The sequence below is a fragment of the Puma concolor genome, chromosome E3, assembly GCF_028749965.1.
Source record: "Puma concolor isolate L17-30 chromosome E3, mPumCon1.1.hap2, whole genome shotgun sequence".
Taxonomy (NCBI): Eukaryota; Metazoa; Chordata; class Mammalia; order Carnivora; family Felidae; genus Puma; species Puma concolor.
Genome location: NC_141682.1, coordinates 33,663,258 through 33,686,274, shown reverse-complemented (window position 1 = coordinate 33,686,274; position 23,017 = coordinate 33,663,258). Strand labels below are relative to the sequence as shown.

General features: G+C 54.6%; 2 protein-coding genes across 11 annotated transcripts in view; one reads left to right on the top strand and one right to left on the bottom strand.

The window, feature by feature from the left end:
- Window positions 1-336: 336 nt before the first annotated feature.
- Window positions 337-13,250, bottom strand: DEXI (Dexi homolog). Its single transcript, XM_025916765.2, has 2 exons — window positions 12,312-13,250; window positions 337-1,001 (listed from the first exon to the last, which is right to left on the bottom strand). Exon 1 carries the CDS (start codon window positions 12,746-12,748, stop codon window positions 12,461-12,463), a length of 288 nt encoding a protein of 95 aa, XP_025772550.1. The 5' UTR covers window positions 12,749-13,250; the 3' UTR covers window positions 337-1,001; window positions 12,312-12,460.
- A 2,181-nt stretch (window positions 13,251-15,431) lies between these two features.
- CLEC16A (C-type lectin domain containing 16A) overlaps window positions 15,432-23,017 on the top strand; it is a 203,191-nt gene continuing 195,605 nt past the window's right edge. For 7 of the 10 annotated variants that reach the window (XM_086691247.1, XM_086691249.1, XM_086691245.1 and 4 more), the window contains exon 1: window positions 15,433-15,683. In XM_086691247.1, coding sequence (XP_086547373.1) covers window positions 15,604-15,683 — 80 coding nt within the window. In that variant the 5' untranslated portion in view covers window positions 15,433-15,603. Of the gene's footprint in view, window positions 15,684-23,017 lie in introns of all 10 variants that reach the window. The other 3 variants (XM_086691246.1, XM_086691244.1, XM_086691250.1) reach the window with 2 other exon arrangements.

The window sequence follows — 23,017 nt, the reverse complement described above, 5'->3', positions numbered from 1 at the left end:
GACCCCCCCTCACCTGTGTCCCCACCCACACAATGCACCAATCCTTGTACCTTGCTTAACACGGTGCGCACGTGATGGTGTCTCCTTCCCTCCCCGTGTCCTTCCATCATCCCTAGCACAAGTCTCTGGGTGCGTCTCTGGGATCCAGGCCACCACGCCCCGCAGGCTGGGCCCAGCCTCTCCGCCTGGACTCCCACGCCAGCCCAGCTTGGCCCCAAGCTGGAGAAGCCTGGCCTCTTCTGCCCCTTTGTCAAGCACGGGGTCCTGCATCAGGGCTGCTTTCCCGAATCTCAAAGAAAAAAACCCAAAAATAGGCAGGGCCCCCACAGGCTGGAGTTGGTTGCATACATTTTTTAATTGAAAGAAGTCAGCCTCCTAAGTATTGCTTTTACAGGCTTATCGACATCAAGTATTCATACCGCTCACATTTGCAAAAACATTTCTGGCCAGCGGAGCAGCGAGGCACCCCCCCGCATGACGGATCAGTCCTGGCGACTTGATGCAGAACGAGCAACTGGAAACGAATAAGTCAAGCCCGACCCTCGCCCCCGACACGATCCTTGGCTTCTTTTCCTTCTGACTTACTCCCTGAAATAGTCGCTGCATCTAAGACCAGCCTCGGGGCCAAACCTGGCCAAGCTTTGGGCTCCGCTGGCCTCCAACGGAGCTGGGAGTGGCTTCCGCAGTGGGTCCGCAGTTTGAAGCATCCTCTCGGAAGATGAAGTGTGGAGAAGCAGGAGCGGTCGGGGGTGAAGAGCGGGGAGGCAGACTCTGGCTGGGTTCCTGTAAACATCCATCGCCAATGCGAAGGTCAGAAGCCAAGGCAAGGCCATTTGTGCGACGCTGAGGGTGGGGGAGGTCTTCGGATGCCCCTGCCTTTCCCTGGGGACAGGGGTACAGGCCTTCCGGGCCTCGGCTCTCAGTCTCCATCTCTCTGCCCCACCCTCCTGGGTCCGGACAGAAACCTCTCTGTTGGCACGGAGCTCTCGGGGGAAGCAGGCCTAACGAGAAGGGAAAAGGGGTGTTACTGGCACAGAAGCACCGCCCGCCACCCATCTGGGGGTATATCTGGGTCCAACCTCCAGGCCCCGGGAGGCCAAAGGAGGGCAGGGAGGCCTTCCCCCATCTCTTGCATTCAGAAACCATCAGAAGCTCCAGACTCGGGCTGGGGGTGTTTTCCTACAACTTTTACTAATACCTTTTTTTTTTTTTTTTTTTCTAGTTTATTTACTTTCGAGAGAGACAGAGCGTGAGTGGGGGAGAGGCAGACAGGGAGACACAGAATAAGAAGCAGGCTCCGAGCTGTCAGCACAGAGCCCGAAGCGGGTCTCAAACCCACCAACCGTGAGATCATGACCTGAGCCGACGTCGGCCGCTTAACCGACTGAGCGCCCCACCCCCCACCCCGGCGTCCCATTACTGATAACTTTGTAACAATAAGTTCGCCTGATTTCTAAGGAGCCTGGACTGGAGAACCAGGGCAATTTCCCTTTGGAGAGGAAGGACTGTCCACCCTGGGAGGGACGAGGGGGATCGGGACCCGAAGAAGGAGGGCAGCCTGCTCAGGGGTCACCCAGAGCCTGCTGGCCCACTTGAGCCCCAGGGCAGCCGAGCAAGCTCGGGTCGTGGGCGGGGCTTGGCCCCGCCTGGAAAATGCGACGCAGGCTACTGGAAGGCTGCGGCCGTCGCCAAGCTACTCCGCAGCCCCACCGGGCTCGTCCTCCGAGGACATGGCATTATCCTCGCGGCCAGGCCCTTCGGCGGCTCCCCGTTTCCCGTAGCCTCCGCTTTCTGCGTCCGGCGGGGTGGCGGCGTCTCTGCGGCGTCTTCCATTCCCCACCTGCCCTCCTGCCCCAGTTCCGTGCCTCATCTCTGCCGGCTCACTTCTGCAAATGCCGTCACGCATCCGATAGACCTTCTATGCGAAACACGTGACACGGACTGTGGTTCACCGACATGTGAGGTGTAACAATTCTCTGAGGTGGAGGAGGGCGTTCTGGGCCCTGCAGGACGGTTGTCAGCACCCCCCCCCCCCCCCGGGTCCCTGACCACTAAATGCCAGTAGCACCCCCGGGCACTGCGACAACTAAAAATGTACCCTTGTCCCGTTCCCAAGGGTCACTGGGGGGAGCAGAACCACCTCCACTGAGAACCATGCATCTCCCCAAGGTTCAGAGAAGCCAAGTGACCTGCCTAAGTCACACACCTGTGACAGGCGGAGCTGGCACTGGATGTAACAACAACAATCACAATCAGTAAAAGCTCAGGAGGTAGCAGCCACCTAAGTGCCACGAGCCCAGGGCGGAGGCTGCGGGTGCCTCGCTTGTTTCCTCCACTCACCCCTCCAGGGCATGCTGACCTGCCTCTTTGCCCGAGGGCTGCCTGGTGTCCCGCAGGCAAAGCCAAGGTCCCCCCACAGCTGCCTTCCAACCAGTGATGGCCAGGAAGGTGGTGAATCAATACCCCAGCTCCTGCACTCCACAGCTGAGGCGACTGAACCATATTTGTCCCTACATTGGCCCCCAGAGTCCCTGAGCAGGACTGAGCCCAGGCCTGCAGTGGTGACCTACTGGATGACACAACCCTTTCCCGACTCACCGACTCACTCCCTACCAGTAGTTCCCAGGATCACCTCCCAAATAAGCGACTTGCCCTTGAATCTTTGTCCCAGGGTCCACTCCTGGGACAGCATGCCCAAGATGGCCTATGGCACTAAGTCATTTCATTCAGCTCTAACAACTCCTGGAGTTGTTAGACACACTGTTATGATTCCATTTTACAGATGAAGACACTGAGGTTCAGAGATAGTAAGTAACTTGTCTGGGATGCTCAGTTCCCCAGGGCTTTGTGCCCCTGGAGATTTTCAACCCTACCTAATTTCACACATCCTGTGTGCCAGGACCTGAGCCGGGGGCTGGGGACCCCGTGATAAATGCAGTCATGCCTTTGAGACACAACCTTGTGAGTAATTGCAGCCGAAGGTCAAAGACAGGACAGAGCACAGGGACAGATGGAGCCCAGAGTCTGGGTGAGGCCATGCATGAAGAACACGCCAGGTGGGGGGCGGGCGGGCTGGCGATGAGAGCACGGCAGGTCCTAGACCCGTGCTCCCCCCAGGTTCCTATGGGGTGGGGGAAGGGAGCAAGAAGGCAGGCCTTGGTGGAGGAGGGGGAGGGGCCAAATCTGCAAAGTTTCTCGTGTTCTCTGCCAGATTCTAGAGGCCAGCTGGGAACACATCCTTCCACTGCTCTGAGACCTTCCCTAGCTCCCACTGATGGCACAGGCCAAGTCCTCATGTCCTGGGGCCCCACCCCCCCTCCCCACTGGACCTGGCACGGAGAGGGGAAGACAGGGGTGTGGCCAGAGCACTGGGGAGCTCAGCCGTCTAGAAAGGTGTCCCTGGCTTCCCCTCCCTCCGAGGGACCTCTGGGGTTCCCTGCGGGGGTGCTCCTGAGAGCAGGGCTCACTCCAGAGCCCTCCAACACCGGGGATCATACTTAAGCCCATTTCAGACTTGTGTGGACAGGATGTCAGAGCACACAGTCACCCCCCAGGACGGGGACTCACTCCTCTCCCAATCCTGGTGACTACCACCAGCACGGAGTCCAGGCAAGTGGCGGTCTGGCTGGCCTGTGTCTCTCACACGGGCTAATCTCCCATCTGAACAGGCCTGGGGCTCCACAGGCACCGGCTCCAGCTGTATTCACCACGGCTCTGTTTTCACTGTGCTATCTGCAGGGTCACCTATTTATGGCAAATGTTGCTGGGTTTCACTTCTGATCGGAATATACGGGTCCGGTCTTTCCGGGACATCACTTCACTTTAAAAAGAGCTCGTTTAAAGAAAACAGTGAAGGGGCGCCTGGGTGGCGCAGTCGGTTAAGCGTCCGACTTCAGCCAGGTCACGATCTCGCGGTTCGTGAGTTCGAGCCCCGCGTCGGGGTCTGGGCTGATGGCTCGGAGCCTGGAGCCTGTTTCCGATTCTGTGTCTCTCTCTCTCTCTGCCCCTCCCCCGTTCATGCTCTGTCTCTCTCTGTCCCAAAAATAAATAAAAAATGTTGAAAAAAAATTAAAAAAAAAAGAAAACAGTGACACAAATAACAGTTCAGACGTTACGGCAGTGATTGTTGGTGGTGTCACATGGGGTGTGAGAGACCCTGATCAGTCGGTCTCACTCATTCCACAAAGGGCCCAGAGAGGGCAGTGACCTGCCCTAAGTCACACAGCAAGTTGAGGACAGCCCAGGTCTGTGTGTCCTCCGGAGGGTGTCCTGAGACCACTCATCTCTGCCACCTGCCGTGGCTGCTAAAGATCCCCTGGTTCCTTAACTTGCAAGTCTGGCCTCACAGCAAGCCCCTCAACGAGAATCTTGAGCATGTCAACGACAGGTGGTAACTCTACCTCGTGCTATGCGCTTTAACGCAGGTCCTAGCTCATTTACGCCTCAGAAGCACCTCCGGAGATGGGGCCAAGCAGGCTCATCATCCGGAATTTCAGACGGGGCTCAGAGAGGGTTCAGCAATTTGTTCAAGGCTACACAGCTCACAGAGGGCAGAGCCAGGACTTGAACCTCCCCTCCGCAGTCTGATCTGAGGTTCATTCATCGCCTTCTTCCAGGGCACCCAAAGCCTCAGGCTGAAAGCATCCTGGAGCCTCGGCTTGCAGAATCCCAGGCAGGGCATCCTCCAACCTTCTAGTATCTTTAGTGCAGGACAGACAGTTCATTGGCCAATGGCTGTTTTTTTTTTTTTTTTCTTTCTTTCTTTCTTTCTGAAGCTGTAACCTTTCATTCCGTGCTACTCCCTGGATCCGGACAGAGGGAGTGGCCAGCTGACTCATTTCTGTCATTAAGAATGACAGCTGGGCACTTGAGCCATTTTAGGAACAATGTGTCAGCTCAATACCTCGGTGGAGAAGCCGCCTGGTTTGGCATTTGGCTTAAGTGAGAAAATGGCCCTTGTGTCTTGAGGGCGCTGGTGGGGCGATGCCCTGGACGTGCTGAAAGGAGATTTCTCTTCTCGATTCAGCCATCCTGCGGGCTTCCTCAGGGGCAGTCAGGGCAAGGCCCATCTGTGGGGATTCAGGCTCTGCCCCCTCCTAGCCGTGTGACCTCAGGCAAATTAACTTAATTTCTCGGGGCCTGTTTATTCATCTGAAACCAGAGGACAGTGCCTACCTCCCTGGAATGTTTGTGGTGAGGCTATGAAATCACATTGGTGGAATGCCTACGATACACAAGGCATTGGTAAGTAGCGGCCCCTCGCCTCCTTCCATCACTTCCCAGGTAGAAAACACACCAGGCAGGGCACCTCTTCCGTGCTGGGGGCCTTCTGAAAACAGTAGCCCTGTCGTCCTCCAAGGACCTCGCCTACCGGAAACCCACTGCTCACCAACCAACCAATTAAAGCAGCTACAGACAGATGTCACCCAGAACCAAAACGCCCTGCGTCTCCGCTGTGGCCTCAGTGACGGGCTGTGCCGCAGAAGGACCTCTGCCTTGTCTGGTCCAAGAGTTCACGGCCGGAAGGGGCTCAGAAAGGAGAAGCCGCCTGGGTCCGTGTCCCCCAGGGAAGCCAGCGTTCTGGAGAAGCAAGGGTCGGTTTCTCGAACCCAGGTCTGGTTCACGTGCCAGATGCTGACACTCATCAGTTGTCAGTTTTGTGATGATTCTTGATCCAAAATGCGTCTCCAGTTGGTTGGTCCTAAGACATGGCAACTTTTGCCCTCGAGTCTTGCCTAAGAACTGCCTGGAGTATTATTTATTTAGTATTTTAAATGAATGCACTTTAAAAAAAAATTTTTTTTTTAAAGGAACCTTTATGTCACTCTCATGAATAAAAAACAGTATCATTCGTCACACACCAAAGGCAACGGTAAAAAAAAAAATACTATGAAAATGCAACGGTTAGTGCTAGCCAGATACCCCCGGCTTGTGAAGCAGCCTCAGCCTGGTTTCTCTGGTCTAAGGGAAAAGTAGCAGGTGCCCAAGAGTGACAGAGAACGTCAAGGAGGCACTGGGAGCGAGGCTAGGAGGCCCAACTGGCCACCTCATAGCTGGGTATCTGGGCTGAGTCACTGACCATACCCAAGCCTCAGTTTCCCTCCCTGTATAGTGGAGCTAATGAGCCCAGCCCTGCCTGCTTCATGGGTGACGCTTAGGGGAAGCTAGGAGATGTGAGAGAGGCAGCTATTTTTAACCACCCAGCCAAGGCCAGGAAGGAATCCCAGGAATGAAGCCTTCCCCTCGGAGGGGGTGGTGGGGTGGTGATTGGAACCGGAAGTCGGAAGTGGCTCCCAGCCACTCCCAGGCTTGGGATGACAGCTGTGAGGGCACCAGCATCGCCGCCTCGACTCACCGGGTGCCTGACCCAGGGCTGCTTCAAAGGCCACCCAAACAGACATATCTTCCTTGGTAATTGGCCCCCAAGAGGAGACAAGGACTGGAGGAAAGGGGAAGGCCCCGGGCCGAGTCCCCTGTGGGTCTGACACACCATCAACACTGTCAGCGTCATTCAGGATCTGACTACACGCCCCTTCACGCTCTCATCTAATGTGCATGAGCCTTTCCGCAGGTGCGACCCCTACCCGATCTTACCGGACAGTGGCTGGTCTCCCCTAACAAAGAACAGCCCAGAGGCCCCAGGCCTTTAGCTGGCTTTGGTATGCGGCCAGAGGTTAATGACTTTGGCACTCACTTTTTCATCCATGCCTAGTAATGTTGGTTTTCTGTGTTCAGAGATATAAATAAACATCCCTTTAAATTTAAAAATAAATTTACATAGGGGCGCCTGGGTGGCTCAGTCAGGTGGGCTTCTGACTTCAGCTCAGGTCATGATCTCATGGCTCGCGGGTTCGAGCCCTGTGTTGGGCTCTGTGCTGACAGCTCAGTGCCTGGGGCCTGCTTCGGATTCTGTGTCTCCCTCTCTCTCTGCTCCTCCCCCGCTCACGCTGTCTCTCTCACTCTCACAAATAAATAAACATTAAAAATAAATTTAAATAGGGGTGCCTGGGTGACTTAGTTGAGCGTCTGACTTCAGCTCAGGTCATGATTTCACGGTCCATGGGTTTGAGCCCCATGTGGCGCCCTGTGCGGACAGCTCGGAGCCTGCTTCCGATTCTGTGTCTCCCTCTCTCTCTCTGCCCTTCCCCTGCTCATGCTCTGTCTCTCTCTCTCTCTCTCTCAAAAATAAATAAACATAAAAAAGTAAATTCACATAAAAAAGTAGATTTTTGAAAGATGAAATACTAAAACTAGTTTGATCACAACGGCAGGTGATAAAGGGAAAAACAGGAACTTTACAGTGGAGAGACCCAGTAGACATCACCTTAGGCCAGAGATCAAAGTTAACATCACCAGTAGTGGGACAGACGTCCTGTGTCTCCTGATAACCATACACTCAGAAGGGCACTCACTCACTTCTCCGCGGGGTTCCTGCCAAAAGTGCATCATCTGAATCTAATCTCAAAAGTAAACATCAGATAAACCCAAATTGAGACTTGTGCTCCTCCAAAATGTCAATGTCATGAAAGATTAAGACAGAATGAGGGGCTGGTCGGGATCGAGGAGGACTCGAAAGACATAACAATTAAGGCCAAGGGTGATCTGGGATGGGATCTGGGACCTCAACTCAGCCTTTCTATTGTGAAAGGGCCACTATTGGGCCAATTGGTGAGATCTGAATAAAGTCACAGACTGAATCTGGTTCATAGGCTCGCAACGGTGTTAAATTTGCCGATGTTGACAACTGTGACTGTGGTCAAGGCAGTGAATGTCCTTGAGCTAAGCACACAGCCAGCGAAACATTTAGGGGTAAAGGAACATGAGGTCTGCAATCTGTTTTCAAACAGCTCAGGTGAGTAACTGCACACATACACGTATGTGCACACACACACACACACACGCAGGGCAAGCACGTGTTGCGTTCGGGAGCAAATGTGGCAACATGTCAATCAGTGCAACTGGTGACTTTGGGTGGGGACTACAGGGGAGTTCTCTGCACTCTTCTTGAAACTTCTGCCTAATTGGGAAATTACTTCAAGGTAAAGTTTGGTCTAAAAAACTCAGCAAAAAGGAGCGACAGCGTCTGTGCAGCAGGCCTGGGAGAATTGCGAGCACTATTCCAGGGTCGGGATTTGGGAGCCCCCCACCCCACCCCCACGAGCCCCTGCAAACCCAGCACTGGGTTGGGGAGCTCAGCTGTCTTCCTCAGCCTTGCTTCCTTGGCTCCTCACCCCTCCCTAATGGGGCCTTCTCCGCCCAGAGGGGCAGCCAGCACCCATGCGTCCCACGGCCAGTGGTCTTCCAGGTGAACCTAGCGGTAGGACAGAGTGGAAAGTCGGCCAGGCCAGGGGTGCACCTGCCTCCCCTTGCCATCAGCACCTGTCTCTTGCCTGGACCACAGCTATCTGGTTTCCCTCCTCTGCCGTGACACTTCTCCTCCCCCCCCCCCTCCACGAGCTCCACCAGCTGCCTGAGGGATCTCCCGAGACCTGAATCTATTGTCCACGTCCCTGCAGAAATTCTGGGTTTCTGAGCAGGGCACTGACACACCAGCCTGGGTGTTCTGCTCATGGCACAGGCTGCCGACTAGCACGGAGGGGGCCAGGGCGGGTAGATCAGAAGGAGCAGCCGTGGCACCCGGTCAGGACCCGGAAGCCAGGAGACCCTGTAATAGGTAGCCCGACGGTCTGGTTACCCGAGCTCCGAATCTGAGCTACACCAGGCCCCAGTGACTGACAGCAACATCCTGTAGGCTCTCCATTTCCGGTGTGGAGAGGCTCTCTCCCACAGCCCTCCCTCCGTGCCAGAACAGGGACGAATCAATCCAGCTGCCCTGCCTCTGCATCGGAAACGCTGGCATGTGAGGACTCTCCGAAGGCTCTCAGGCCAGCCGCAGGGGCCTTTCTCCTGGGAAGGAGGGAGCTCCTGATTCCCCACTTCCTGCTCCCGGGCAATGATTAACACTCTAGGAAAAGTGCAGCCTCGACTCTACGGGGCCCAGATCTGGTGGCCCTGGGAGACCACAGGCAGTGGGAAAGGTCTCCTGAGGGTCCTGGGCTGGGAAGACAGTGGGGGAATTCTCTTTTAGGAGCCCAGACCCGAACCCACCCAGCACTCAGGAAGGCAGTCCTCCGTGGCTCACTGGGGGATGTGAATATTCACGTAGGAGTGCACAGGCAGGTTTATACATTTGCTAAAGCCTGAGCATACACACTTTCCATTACATCTGTTAATGCTAACAGTGGTTAACATGAATATGATCACTGACTGGACACAGGAGGGCCTAGGAGCTTTACATCTATCCCATTTAATCCTCACAGTGAGATAGATTTCATTTCCCCCGCTCCTTAGAAGAGAAAACTGACCCACAGAGAGATACGTGACATGCCCAAGGTCACAGCCCGGACTGGGATTTGAACCAGGTACGTGCTCCTAATCACAACCCTAATACTGCCTCCTTCAAACAAATGTTTGATGAACGGTATCATGTTCATACACACATAAGAGGAAAAAGAGGAGAGAAAGTGAGTGCACCCTGAGATCCTCCCCAGTCCCTGCTGCCTGGCCAGCCCTCCACCCCCGTCAGTGCTTCTATGACCTTGTCGTGCGTAACATTGAGAATGTGTCCGCGTGAGAACGAGCCAGAAGGAAAGAGATCTGACTACTGATGTTCCTCTGCTTACAGAAAGGGGCCCACAGATGCGGTGCAGTCGGACCATTTTTAGATCTCTCCCAGAGGCTTTTCCTGTTACTGGCCACCCTCCCCTACCCAGGTCTGGGCTTCCCCGGTCCCGGGGCCAAGGCCGCCTAGGCCTGGATTCGGGATTGGGGAAGAAGGACCGCTGTGCGTGACTTCCCCGCTCCATGGGGCTCGAGTATTGCCCCCCAGCCCCAGGCCTTCCTGCTTCCCAGCTTGGGCCCCGCCACTCTGACAGCTTTGCAAGGGTGTCCCTGAGACATGCTTCCTGGTGCTTCTGCTCAAACAGCCTTTGCTGCGAAGTTTGATGAAGCATTTGGGCTTAAGTTTTGGGTTCAGAGCATGCCAATGTTTTCATTTGGAAGGGGAAGTGTTTCTGTTGATGTGGTGAAGAGATAAAATGAGACATTCTTCACCAACTTACGCTGTCTCAAAGTCAAGTGCTTGGCTTGGAGGCAGAGATTCATCTTAGGCTCTCCAAGGCCTAGCACTGGGGCCTGGTGGAAGCAGGTGCAAAGGGCCTAGCACCAGGCACGGTGAATGATCAATACTCAGGACAGGTTTTGAATACAGTCCACAGATTCTAGCTTCGCAAGGTGTTTTCAGTCTGTTTCTCCGTGTTCACGAACCTCGCCCCGGCCAAGCCCCCGCCGCCTCCAGCCTGGGCAACTACACACTTCCCAAACGGCTTCCCTGATCCACACTCGCGCCGACGACCCATTCTGCCCACAACTGCCGAAGTCATCTCTTGCTTAAAACCTTCTGCTGGCTTCCCGTTGCTCGTGGCCCTGGCCTCCCAGGTCCTGTAGGGTCTGCCCCCACCTGCCCCATTGACCTCTCCTGGGGCTGCTCTCCAGCCACAGTGGCCTCATTTTGGTGGCGGCACAAACCAGCTCTCCTACCCTACTGCCTGGGCACGAGCCACTGCCTGTGCCCAGATTGGTTTTCCCCAGATCTTCAGTCTGGCTCTGTCTACCAACTTAGGGCTAGCTCAAATATGTCATCTCCTGGAAGAGACCTTCTCTGACACCCCCTTTCTAAAGCAGCCCATCTCTATTCTGCTTTACTCACTCAACAGACATTTACCGAGTACCTACTAGATGCCAGGCACTTGTTCTAAGGGCTGAACTCAACAAGGATGGCCCAGGTCCTTCCCACATGTCTTAATGGCTCCCAGAAAATCTGATACCTTGCTTGGGAATCTGCTTGTGTCTTCTCTCCCCGTGCCAGGAGGGCCAGGGCTAAGTCTCTCTTGTTCACTGTGTTCACCCACGAGGCACAGTGTGTACTCAGTAAATATTTTTCTTCAATCAAAGAACGGATTGATGGATGGATGGCAGGCAGGTAGGTAGGCAGACTGGGTAGGTATGCAAGAGTGCTGACACTCTGCCTGGCACCTGGTTCTTGTTAAGGTCGCACTGAGCTCAAGTGAAGCTTTTCTCAAAGAAATGTCACTGTCAGCCCCTCAGGGGAGCCCTCAACCCCAAGCACTACCACCAGTGGGTCCTGCCGCATCCGGCATTCCCTCTGACTATGGTCATCTTGGCAAAGACAGGCAACAAGAGGAGGGGCGTTAACTCAGCTTGCGTGGGGCGAGTGGCATTAGTGTCTGTTTTCTCAAAGGAGCCCTTGCTACCTCGATATCCTCCCTTCGCTGCCACTCGGGTCCTGTGCTTAGTGATACTGCAGCACCGAACAGCGGAGGGGCTCAGCCAAAAAGTGCCTGCGTGTCCTCTCATCTTGTGCAGTCGCCTCTCTTCCCGGCTGGGAGACTGTGGCCAAGCCCTCCTCCTTCCTGGACCTTCATGTTCCTCCCATCGACACACAAGGTGGGGCAGGACACGCAGCTTCCTGGTCGCAGCCCAGCGGCAGAGCTTTAACACCTCAGTGCAAAGATCCTGTGGCCCCTATTCCTCCTTGAGATCTTGCAAACCCCGTAGGCGGAGCCAGCCCCAGCTTGCCTTGTCTGCAAAAGCAACCTGCAAAACTGGCAGCCCTGGCAGATCCAAGCTGCGGTACTGCCCGGCACCCTGAAACCCGACTCCCGAACAGCAGCAAACCCAAGGCCAAAAGGAAGTGCAGACTTTGCTGAAGGAGGTTTCACCTCCTACGCCCTCGGCCCTGAGCCCTTGCTCTCAAGTCCCCACCCAGTCCCCGAAAGGGCTACGGGACAAAGGTGGTCGTGCCCAGCGTGTTAGCTCTTCTGACACTCCAAGTCTTTATCCTTCCGGGACTATGGGAATTCCGGAAAAACCAAGGTCACCATCAAGCCAGATGGAGGCAGAGGCGAGGTGCTGACAGATCTGCCTCAAAGGGATCTAGGTGCAAAGGCTTTTCCACAAGCTGTGACAGTACGTACCGTGGCTAACCCAACACCATTCAGGCTCAGCCTCCCTTCCCCTCAACGACTGTCACCTTCACCGGGGAAAGCTTTGCAGCCCCAACTAAGGGCCTAACAGGGGTCTGGCCATTCCTGGCATCTTAAGTAGACCTCCAGGAGGTGGATGGAGGAATCCCAAGCCTGGGGGAAGGGTGTGTGTCCGGTGTGGAGATGCCACCCTCTTCTTCGCCAGCGCCCCAACCCATCCTCATCTGGTGCAGAAAGGGCACTTACAGGTCTTGGAGGCCAGTGAGGGCCTCGTCCTGGGGGTCCCATCCCTGGCCAAACGATGCCCCCAACCAGCAGCGGCGGCAGGATTTGGGCGGCCGGTCCAGGCCGAGGGTTGCGGGTCGTTGGGGGGGAGGGGAGGACGGTAGCCAAGCCTACTCCAAGTAACCATCGAAGACATCGAGCTCCGAGTCGGCATCGTAGAGGCCCGAACCGGGGTCGGAGAGCACGCCGAGGTCCACGAGCGCCTGGTCCATGTCCTCGGGCAGGAAGACGAGGCCCACATTGAGGACAATGTACTCCATGAGGAAGGCGTAGTATAGGATCAGCACATTGACGAAAAACAGGCCCACGTAGAACATAGAGGGCAGCAGCGACGGCGGCACGTAGGGGACCAGGGGGCCCAGCGCGTCCAGGTGGGCCGCGACCCGGGCGCCGGGCATGCAGGGGGCGGCGAGGGCGGCGGCGGCCCGGCGATCCCAGCGATCTCAGCCGCTGCGGCGCCCGGGCGGCCGGCAAAGGGGCAGCTCAGCCATGCAGGGACGCCCCGGGGGCTCGACCGAGGCGGCGCTGGGCCCCGGCGGTGCCCCCGCCGGTGTGCCGCGGCCCCTGCAGACGCTCCCTGGCCCCTGAAAAGCGCCCGGCGGGGTCCACGCACCCCCAGATGTGCCCACACGACCCTCTCGATCCTCCCGGCAGCCAGGGAGGCCCCCCTGAGGTGGCCGGCAGCTGCCCGGCTCCTCCGACGCGCCCCGCTCGCGCTCACTGGCCCTCCAAGAGCAGGCGGGGGCCCCACCGCAGCTCAGCGTCGAGGGCCAGTCCCGGCGGCTGTCTCTTCAGCCCCGCCCGGCAGTTCCTCGCGCCCCCTCCGCGGCCCCGCAGGCCCAGCACCCATGGCTGCGGCCGCCGCGTCGCCCTCCTGGTCGCGTTCCGAGCACCGCCTCCCAAGCGGCCCCGCGCTCATTGGCCAGCCGCCCGCTGCCCGCGCTCATTGGCCTGCTCGACGCCCGCGGTCATTGGTCCGAGACGTCCGGGGGCGGTACCGCTTCGCTCCGCCCCTCGGGGTGCTGGCCTCTGACTTGCTTTCCTGGTTCCGGGCTCCGCCCAGGTCTCAAATCCAATTCGCTCTGAGAATCCCCCACGGAGTAGCGGGAGGGGAAAGAGACAGAACACAGTTCGAACCTGCGCGTATCCTAAGGGCTACGAAAGCTGGAGGAAACCGCAAACTTCTCAGCAACCCCCTAGACTTGGGTATGGCGTCACGCCTCTTTGGGACTCAGTTTACTTGTCAAAAGGAGGCAGGATGGGGGGCGGTGAATTTACCAGTGAAACTCTCCGACTTCCCAAAGTGGCAATTTTCCGTGGTGGGGAAGAGCTCCTTGAGCTCTCCAAATTCTGGCTGCATCGCGGGGGTCTACATAATAGGGTTCAGGGACACCTGAATGAAGACATTCCCAGGCAGCTCAGACCTGCAGCAGTGGGGGTGCTTCTTGTTTTTACTTTGTAAAGCATGTTTAAAACCAGTCCGTGTTAGGGGCGCCTGGATGACTCAGTAGGTTAAGCGTCTGACTCTTGACTCTTGATTTCAGCTCATGATCTCATAGTTGGTGAGATAGATCCCTGTATCGGACTCTGTGCTGATAATGCAGAGCTGGATTGGGATTCACTGTCTCCCTTTCTCCACCCTTCTCTCGCTCTTTCTCTGCTCTCCTCCTCAAAATAAATAAATAAACATTAAAAAAAACCAGTACGTGGTTAAACATTAAAACGTCCAAGAAGTACGTAGAGAAGGGAGTCTGCTACTCACTGATTTCCCTTCCTCATGAGCACCCCCTGTATATCCTTCAGGAGACTGATCTTGCCCAAAGCAATCTTCCAGAGCAGTTCAACAGATCTTGACATCTCAGGCCACACTGAGCTGGGTGCTTTACATACATTGCTTCATTGTAGCTAGATGGGGTAGTGTAGTATGTTACCACTTTCTACAGATCAGGAAATCTAGGCCCAGGGAAAAGGGAGGACCCAAGAAGATGCTAGGTCCACATGCGTCTGGAGAACATACCTGCCCTTTTTCTCCATGGCTGTTTTCTTGCCCCTCAGATGAATTACAGAGAAAACCATTAATTCTCCAACTGCTGAAGGTGAAACCTTCATGCAATCATTCATTCACTATGCCAATATTTTTGTTGTGGTTTATTTTGGGAGAGAAAGAAAGCGCGAGCAGGGGAGGGGCAGACAGACAGAGAGAGAGAATCCCAAGCTGGAGGTCACCCTCAAGATTATGACCTGAGGGAAGCCAAGAGTCAGATGCTCAACCCACGGAGCCACCAGGCGCCGCACTCTGCCAGTATTTGTTGAGCACCTATGATGTGCAAAACTTTGTGCTAGGAAGTGGGGAGAACATTGGTCCTTAGCCCAAGTCTGAACACAGTTAATGGGACACCATAGATTGTAGAGAACTGTCTGGTGTAGAAATGAATGAATGAATAATGACCACGGCAGTCTTGCCTCCAGGGAGCCTGTCACTCCCCAGGACAGAAATTTAGATACACTTCTTGGCTCATGTGGGGAAAGAAAAAAATTGTTAAGATCAAGGCCATTACCAATGTGGTACAGATTAGTAGCTTATTGGGGCATTAAATAAGGGTGCCAGGGTTTGAACCATGAGCGTAGGTAAGTCAATCCCTTAAACCTGTGATTCAGATTTCCCGGGGAGGAGGGGGGCGGCATGGGGATAACAGTATCCGCGTCATAGGCTGGTTGTTAGAATCAAGTAACAATACATGCAAATCGCTTAGGACATTGGCACATAGTATATATAGTGCAATAGCTATTCTTATCGTAAAAGCTAATAATTATCAACACTGCGGTTACTTTGAGTCACCCAACTTCACCGATGCCCTCCTCAAGGCTCCGCGCACAGATTTCCCATTCCCGCCCACCATACGATACTGCGGGCTCTCCTCTCGCTCCGCCTCTTCTCCAAGGCCGCAGGTCCGTAGGTGCGTGATGCACGCCGGGCGTCGTAGTTCGTTTGCAGAGTCCTCTCGGCGGGGGCCTCGCGGGAGGACTGCATTTCCCAGCGTTCCCCGTGGCGGCGGCCGTAAAGCGCGGCGGTCGAACGGCCGGTTCCGGCTGAATGTCAGTGCGGAGCTGTGGGCCAGGGAGGAAGGTGGTTGGCGGTCCCTCTACCACCTCCGCCGCTGCCTCCTCCGCTTGTGCTGCCGCTGCGGGCGCTCGGTCGCTCGGCCGCTCGGGCATGAGGCCGTGAGGCGGGCAACGGGTCGGGGCCGCCGACATGTTTGGCCGCTCGCGGAGCTGGGTGGGCGGGGGCCACGGCAAGTCTTCCCGCAACATCCACTCCTTGGACCACCTCAAGTGAGTGTGTTTGTTGGGGGGTGAGGGGGGCAGGCCGCGGGGCTGGACGTGGGAATGGGGCGCATAGCCCCGGGCCGGGGCCTCTGCGAGGTGTGAGAGCGAGGTGGAGGGCGGAGAGAGACGCCCGGGAAAGACTGCATGGTGGTTAAGAGCGAGGGCTCTGGAGTCAGGGCGCTTGGAGTCGAACCCTGACACCGTCGCTCCTCGCTGTGTGACCTTGGGCAAGTGGCTTAGCTTCTCGGAGTCTCGGCACCCCCGTCTGTAAAGTAAGGGGAGGAGATTTCAGTTTATGGATGCAGACTTCGTTGTTGCCGGGGGGCAGCGGTGGGCACCAAGCTGACCAGGGTGGTACTTCTTAGGCTGGACTGCTTAGGAGTCCGAGGGCTGGACCCAGGAGTCAGATCAGGGTTTGAACGTAAGTGCGTGAATTTTTAGGCCTCAGTTTCCTCAGTTGTAAAACGGGTATAGTGACAGCACCTGCTTCTTATCGTTTTGAGGGGAGGATAAGAGAATGCACGCAAAACTGGAAGCACGCACGAGTGCTCAATGAACGGCAGTAATGAAAATATTTTTTTCCCCCCTTGGTGGAGACTACGGGGAGGACTAGCAGAAGTAGAGCTCTGGGGGAAGGACAGGTGGCAGACGTGGTCCTGGGAAGCAGGAGTGCATCAGACCTGCATTCAGATCCTGATTCCACCACTTAATAGCTGTGTGACCTTGGACAGATTACTTGGCCTCCTTGAGCCTCTGGTGCCCCCTCTGCAAACGGGGTTGGTGAACCGTTGTGCAAGAATTCAATCATGTCGTGCATGGAGAGACATTGATCCCGTGTCTGTTACACAGTACGTGGCTGATGGCGGTCACTGTGTCTATCAGCTAGGGAAGGCCTTCCTAGACCACCCTGCCTCAAGTGCTTACCCACCTCCATTCCTTTCCATCTGATCTTTCTCTTGATTTCATTCAATGCATAGCTCCACTGTCTGCACTTACCCTGCTTGTTTTCGCTCCTTTTCGGTCTGCTCCTCAACTGTTACTGCCAGGGGAGAAGAGACCCCTTTTTTTGCTCACGGTGGTATTCTCAGCATCTCGTGCTGTGTGCCTGGCACACAGTAGGAGCTCAGTGGCTACTGAAAGAATGAAACAACAAATGAATGAATTGGGACAGGTGCAGAACATGTAGACAAACATGGAATTTTTGGTGTGTGTGTGTGTTGGGGGGGGGGGTTTGGAGGTGCTGATGGAAAATAGAGAGTTGTGCGGAGGGAATGACTCCAGGGAGGAAAACATAGTGTGTGGGGCGGCAATGGAGTTGGGAGAAGGCAAACCTTTGGTGGTAAGAAATAGACTGGTTTCCGGAGGGAGCTCCCAAGATCACTAATGGGAAGGAAGAAGGATGGAGGGGGGAGGCGGGGAGCAGTAGAAGGAAGATGGGGGCCCAGGGAAAGGATTGGTGGGAGGGAAATTAGATGGGGCTTCTCATTTGGCCAGGGGCGGGGATCCTTTGCTTCTCAGCTGTGTCCTTTCTAGCATGGAGCAGGCGTTTAATAAATGTGTGTGAGTCTTGAAGAGTAGGAGGCAGCAGGGATCAGGATGTATCAAGGAATGGTTTTGGTGGGGGGTGATGAGAGAGGACACAGGGAGGAGAGAGGCATAGACAGGGTAGGGGTGTGTAGGGAAGCCAGGAATCTTAAACGGGAGGGCAGCTGGACTGGAAAGGGAGAGGCGTAAGGATTTCAGGAATTTAGAGAGTGGGTGGATGTGTCTGAGACAGGGAAGGATGAATATCTAAAGGAGGTTGGGCCTCCTGCCAGCGTCCAGGCACCTGCAGGCTTTCCCCTAGCTCTGCCTGACTCTAGCCCTTGTCAAGTACCTGAATGATTATTGAGTGCATTTTCTCTGCCAGGTCCTCGCTCAGGACTTCTGTGTTATTCCTGAGTCCTCGCGAGTCTCTGAGGTGTAGGAACTGTTACAGTTTTCCGTTTTATAGAAGGGGAAGCTAAGGTTCAAAGAGGCTAAGTCACTTGCCCCAAGGTGACAACAGCTGAAACGGGTCAAAGCCAGGGTTTGCCCTTGATGCCTGTACCCACTGCACTGTCTTTCTGAATGAAACTTCCTCCCAAGTCGGTTTGGGAAGCGACTCGCAACTTGGCTCAGTCTCTGTGCCCAACGGAGCATTTACCCTCCGGCCAGCCAGGGGATGGTAAAGGTTCACAGATTCCTTTTACGTATCTGGGCACTGCCCAGTTTCACTGTTTAGGTTAAAAGGCCATTGGGTGCTTTTGGAAACCCAAGCTGCCTGTCCTGGGTCAGGCAGATGAGCTTAATCCGTATTACAGTCTAAGCAACTCGGCGATTTACCTATCGGTGTGGGACTCGGAAGATCCCAAGATGACTTGGAAAAGAGTGCCGTAAACAGCTGGTCCTCACCCCAGCGCTTGTGACGTTCTTCGTTTGGCTCCGATAGTAAACATCTTGGGCCTTAGGTACACAACAGCTCATTCCCTGAGGGAGTTCACAGGCTGGTGGGGGAGACAGCCATAACACCCAGACTATACAGCGTGACAGATGCCGGGATCTCTGTAGGTCCAGGGTTCTGTAGGAACCCTTGGAAGCCTTCTGGGGGAGGCAACACCAGAGCAAAGTCTTCAGGGACAAGCAGGAGCCATCATGTGGGGCCGCAGGGTGTGGGGGGGGGGGGGTGGACCCTGGGTTTGTGGAGTTTCAAGGTGGCGCTGGTGGTTGTAGGAAATAAGGGTAGAGGTAAAATGGGACTTGGGCTTCACCTGACACGAAGGGTGACCACCCCGGAGTGACTGGGATGGAGGGATTTCCCAGGACGTGGCACTTTCAGTACTAAAACTGGGAAAGTCCTGGGCAACTGATACAAATTGGTCAGGCTGCCAGTGACAAGTGACAGTTCCTAATATATTCATGGCAGTGTGGGTGGAAAGATTAAGGTAAATAAAAGAATTTAGGATTGAAAAAAAAATTTTTTTTTTTTTGACCTGCAGGGCACCTAGGAGCCCTCCCCCTTTTCAAAACAGACTATTTTTAAGAACAGTTTGCGATGTAAAGAAAAATTGAGAGGCTAATAACAGAGAGAGCCGGAATTGCTTTTGAACCACGTTATTCGTCATAATGTTCTCCGCTTTCACCCTGGAAAGGAGGCAGCCTGTTAGGATTTTACTTTTGCTAAATAACGGAAAACTGTGTGCCTATGGTCTTTGTCGACCGACCTGAGTTAGCGATTTAGTTGAGGGAGACTGAGATAGTAAGAGGTTATTTGCTACATGTCACGGGTGGGTGGTGTGCTGCCCACACTGGTGGCACGGCTGTGACAGTGACTGCCAAATGCCCACCAGCAAGGAGAATCTTTGCTGACGCATTTGCAGGATTGCTACCGCGAGATCACCTTTAGCAGGAACTGCCAGTTAGCATGCTGCTGGTAGGACTGTTGTGGTGTTAGGTTATTTCGTTGCCTTCACTCTGATCACCTTTGCATGGGGGTCCACAGTCTTGGTCGCCAGTGACAGAAACCCACCTAGAACTGCCTTAGGCCCCAAATGGAAGGGATTGGCTCCGATCGCTAGCTACGCCACGGCTGAGTGCAGGTGTTCAGACAAAAGCTGTCAGAATCTGTGTCTTTACCGTTCTTGTCTCTGCGTATCTCCTGTGTTGGTGCCATCGTTAGCGGGCTCCAGGCTTACGTCATAGCCGTCTAGCAATCCATGGGGAAAAGGGAGCATCTTTTCTAAATATTGCCAGCAGAAGTCCAGAAGTGAGTATAGTTGGACCACCTGGGGATCTCATGCCCATCCCTGACCCTTAGCCCTTGACCCTTGGTGCTGTACTTGGCCCTTGCCTGGAGCTGGGGTGGCATCAGCCCCCCCCCCCCCCAAGCTGGTGGACAGAGAATGAGAGACAGGGGAGGTTCCCCCTGGGAAAATTAGGGGTTGTTACCCAAAGAGAAGAGGAATGTATACCTAGCAGGCAAATGGTCACGTATTCCTGGTACAGTCTACTTTTGCCTAAGAGAACACTGATGATTTTTAAGGGTACAGTGTTGTCAGATTAATTTTTAGGATATCATATTCACCATATCACTCATAATGAGCCCAAGCACCCATCGTGTCAGGTCCGAGTTCTTCCAGGCCGTCGGAGTGCTCTAGACTCTGTTCCCATCCATCCAGTTCGGCATGAGGGCCCTGTAATGCAGGCTAGGGAGTCAGGAGCCTCTTTGGTAGGCAGACACCCGTTTTTAAAAAGTTTTTTAAATTCTATTTATTTATTTTTAAATATATATTTATGAGAGAGAGAGAGAGAGGGAGCACGCACGAGTGGGAGAGGGGCAGAGAGAGAGCATCCCACACAGGCTCTGTGCTGTGCTGTCAGCACAGAGCCCGACAGGGGCTCAGTCCCTCAAACTGCAAGATCAATACCTGAGCCAAGATCCAGTCAGAGGCTCAGCCGACTGAGCCACCCAGGCGCCTGGCAGACACCCATCTAAATGGGGATGTAAAGAGTGAGGGGTGTGCCCGGCTGTAGGGGCGGGGTGGGAGGGATGATACTTGAAGCAGACCAAACCATGTTTGAGAAGCCTGGAGGAGAGAAGGGCTCAGGTTACTCACTAAGGGTGGTGTACGTGGGGTGAGGGGGCAGTGCGGGACCCCACAGCAGGCTCATGACGCGGGAGAGGTCACAGAGACATCTCCTTAAATTATGTGAAGGAATTCGGACATCAGGCTGAGAACAGTGGGCAGCCGTTGAAGAATTAACCAGAGTGCCTCGGTGCAGCCAGAGTTGGAGAGCCGGTTGGGGGAGGGCCCAGCAGGAGGCGGGCGTCCCCTCGGCCTCCTGGGAAGCGAGGGTGGCAGCCGGCCCTAATCCGGGGGTGTTTCTTGTGCAGCTTCACGGACCTCCTCTCTCGCTCCCTGTTCGACACACCTCACACGCCCACCTGTCTTCATCTTTGCTCTCCCCTGGAGCTCCCCTCCCCTTCCTGCCCGTCCAGACGCCCACCTGCATCGTTGAAGTACCAGTTCTTCCATAAAAACTGCCCTGTGACTTCAGCCAGCAAGAAGCTCTACTGTCGTCTCTAATGTCACTTGTGGTGCCCACTGTCCCGCTCAGTGTGCCCACTGTCACGCACAGTCTTACCGTCCCCAGAGGTAGACCAGCTGTTAGAGGCTCAGGGCTTTTCAGGCTTTATCCTGGCCGCGAGTTAGATGCCCGGGAAGCTGCCCCGGGTCCCTCAGGCATGTCCTTTTGCCATCAGAAGTACTCTTGCGTGATCATGTGTTTGTCTCTCCCCATTTGAACGTAAGCCTCATAAGGACAGAGACCGGCCTGTCTTGTCCACCTGGGAATTGTTAGATGCCGGCACAGGGCCTGGCACACGATAAGTGATCAAGGAGTGTTTATCGCAGGGTGAGTGTAAGAGGCAAGTCTGGCCAGGCTTTTCTCCACATCGGCCTGCTCTGGCCAATTTGGTTCCCAGTGCCCATGCTGGAGCTGTGGCTTTGTGTAGGGCCGAGAGCCCTGCCTACACCCTCGTGTGGTTGCCAGCTCCCCGAATCTCGGACCCGGTCTTGCTGGCTGGCCCAGTTTGGCATCTTTCTGGGGTGACTCATCGGGAGAAGCACCACCTGTAACACCTTTCCCCAATCCTCTGGTCTGGTTGCACCCCATGAGGAGCTGGGCCTTGTGCTGCTGGCCAGAAGGCTGGGCCCTGACCAGGGGTGGTTTTCAAGGCGCAGGGTGGATGCTGTTAGCAGTGGTCTCCCCCACAGTGCTGAGCAGACCAAATAGACAAAGGCTGTATGTCCCTCTGTCTCCCCCCCCTCCCCCGCCCCAGACGTTGTTATTTGGGGCCTGGCTTTGGGGGAGTGGACTTCTCATCTAGGCCTCTGCCACTCCTCTTACCCTTCAGCTTACGGGTCAGTTTCAGGATCTTCCAGTAGGAGCCTTCTAAGAGGCATATTCTGATACAAGTCATAAAACCCGTATGAACTTCGTGTATCCGTTTCTGAAGTGGACATAATTGTTGTTGACCGTAATGGTTTAACCTGTGAGATAAGTGGTTCTTGAGAGAGCAGGGTCTGTGGGGGCAGAATTTGTTTACAGCCCATTGTCCTTGGCGAGGAGCCTCCGGTGTGTCGGTTGCACACTGGCAATAGGCTGTGGTTTTCCACTCGCCAGGCATTTCAGGCTCTTCAGCTGGTCTCCAGGTAGAGGTCGCTCATGGGCAGGGTTTTGATCCTGAGAGCCTCCGTTCTACAGAGCCTGTGCTGGGGATTCCGTGATGTTGGCTGTTGTCCAAAGAAACAGAGTAAGAGTCAGTTATGAGGACTGACTTTACAATCTGACATGTATTTTCATGCCTTTTTGGTTTGTTGTTTATCTGCTAGGTTTTCTTGCATGTAGGGCATTCATAACTTCATGTAAATGCTTGGTTAATAATAGCGTTTCCTGCATTGTCTGCATTTTCTATACTCTAATGGTTCTAAGCAGGGGATCTGGAGTCAGGCCGTCTGGGTCCCCTCTATCAGGACTCTGTGCAGGCCCTGGCCTCCCAGAGCATGAGTCCTGCAGGATTATTGTAAGGGTTTAATTAGTGGTTACATCTGAAGCAGTCAGGAGGGCCGAGCAAAGTAGGCTGCAACTGTTTTGTGATGGTGATGATAAGAATGTGCACACGCAGAGTTTGAGAGAAAATGTTTTCCTTGTACCAGTGATCACTGTAAGAGAAAAATCTGTCCTTGTGCCCTTGGAAACTCAGGGTCACAGCCTTGCCCCCAAAGACGGCCATGGTAACATTGTTGATCATCTGAACAATGAGGAATCCAAATGTCCAGCAGAAGAGTAACTCCTGTGCTTGTTTTCTAAATGGTATACAATGTAGCCATTATAGATGCTTGCCGATGTTGTAACAAAAATGCTTTTATTACCCTAAGTATGGGGAAGGGGGAAAGATGGGCATGGAAATGATATATGCATGAGCTCCGCCATGTAAATATCCATGGCAAAGGAAGAGACCCAATACATTACACTCCAGCAGCGCTCATGTCTGGGCAGTGGCAGGATTGACATCCCCTTTGTTATTGTTGTTGAAGTGTTCAGCCTTTCTCAAATGAGTGTTAAACTCAAAATCAGAAAGTTATTAAACTTGAGGCACATAAACTATGGCACAGCCATAGTGGGAGTGAAAAGATGGGCAAGGTGCAGGTACAATCATCACAGAAATTTAGCGATTGAGATGTCGTGGGTATTTGCAACAACCGACAGCCAACATCGAGAAAATGAATGTTTCAGACACTGCCATTTACAACACCATC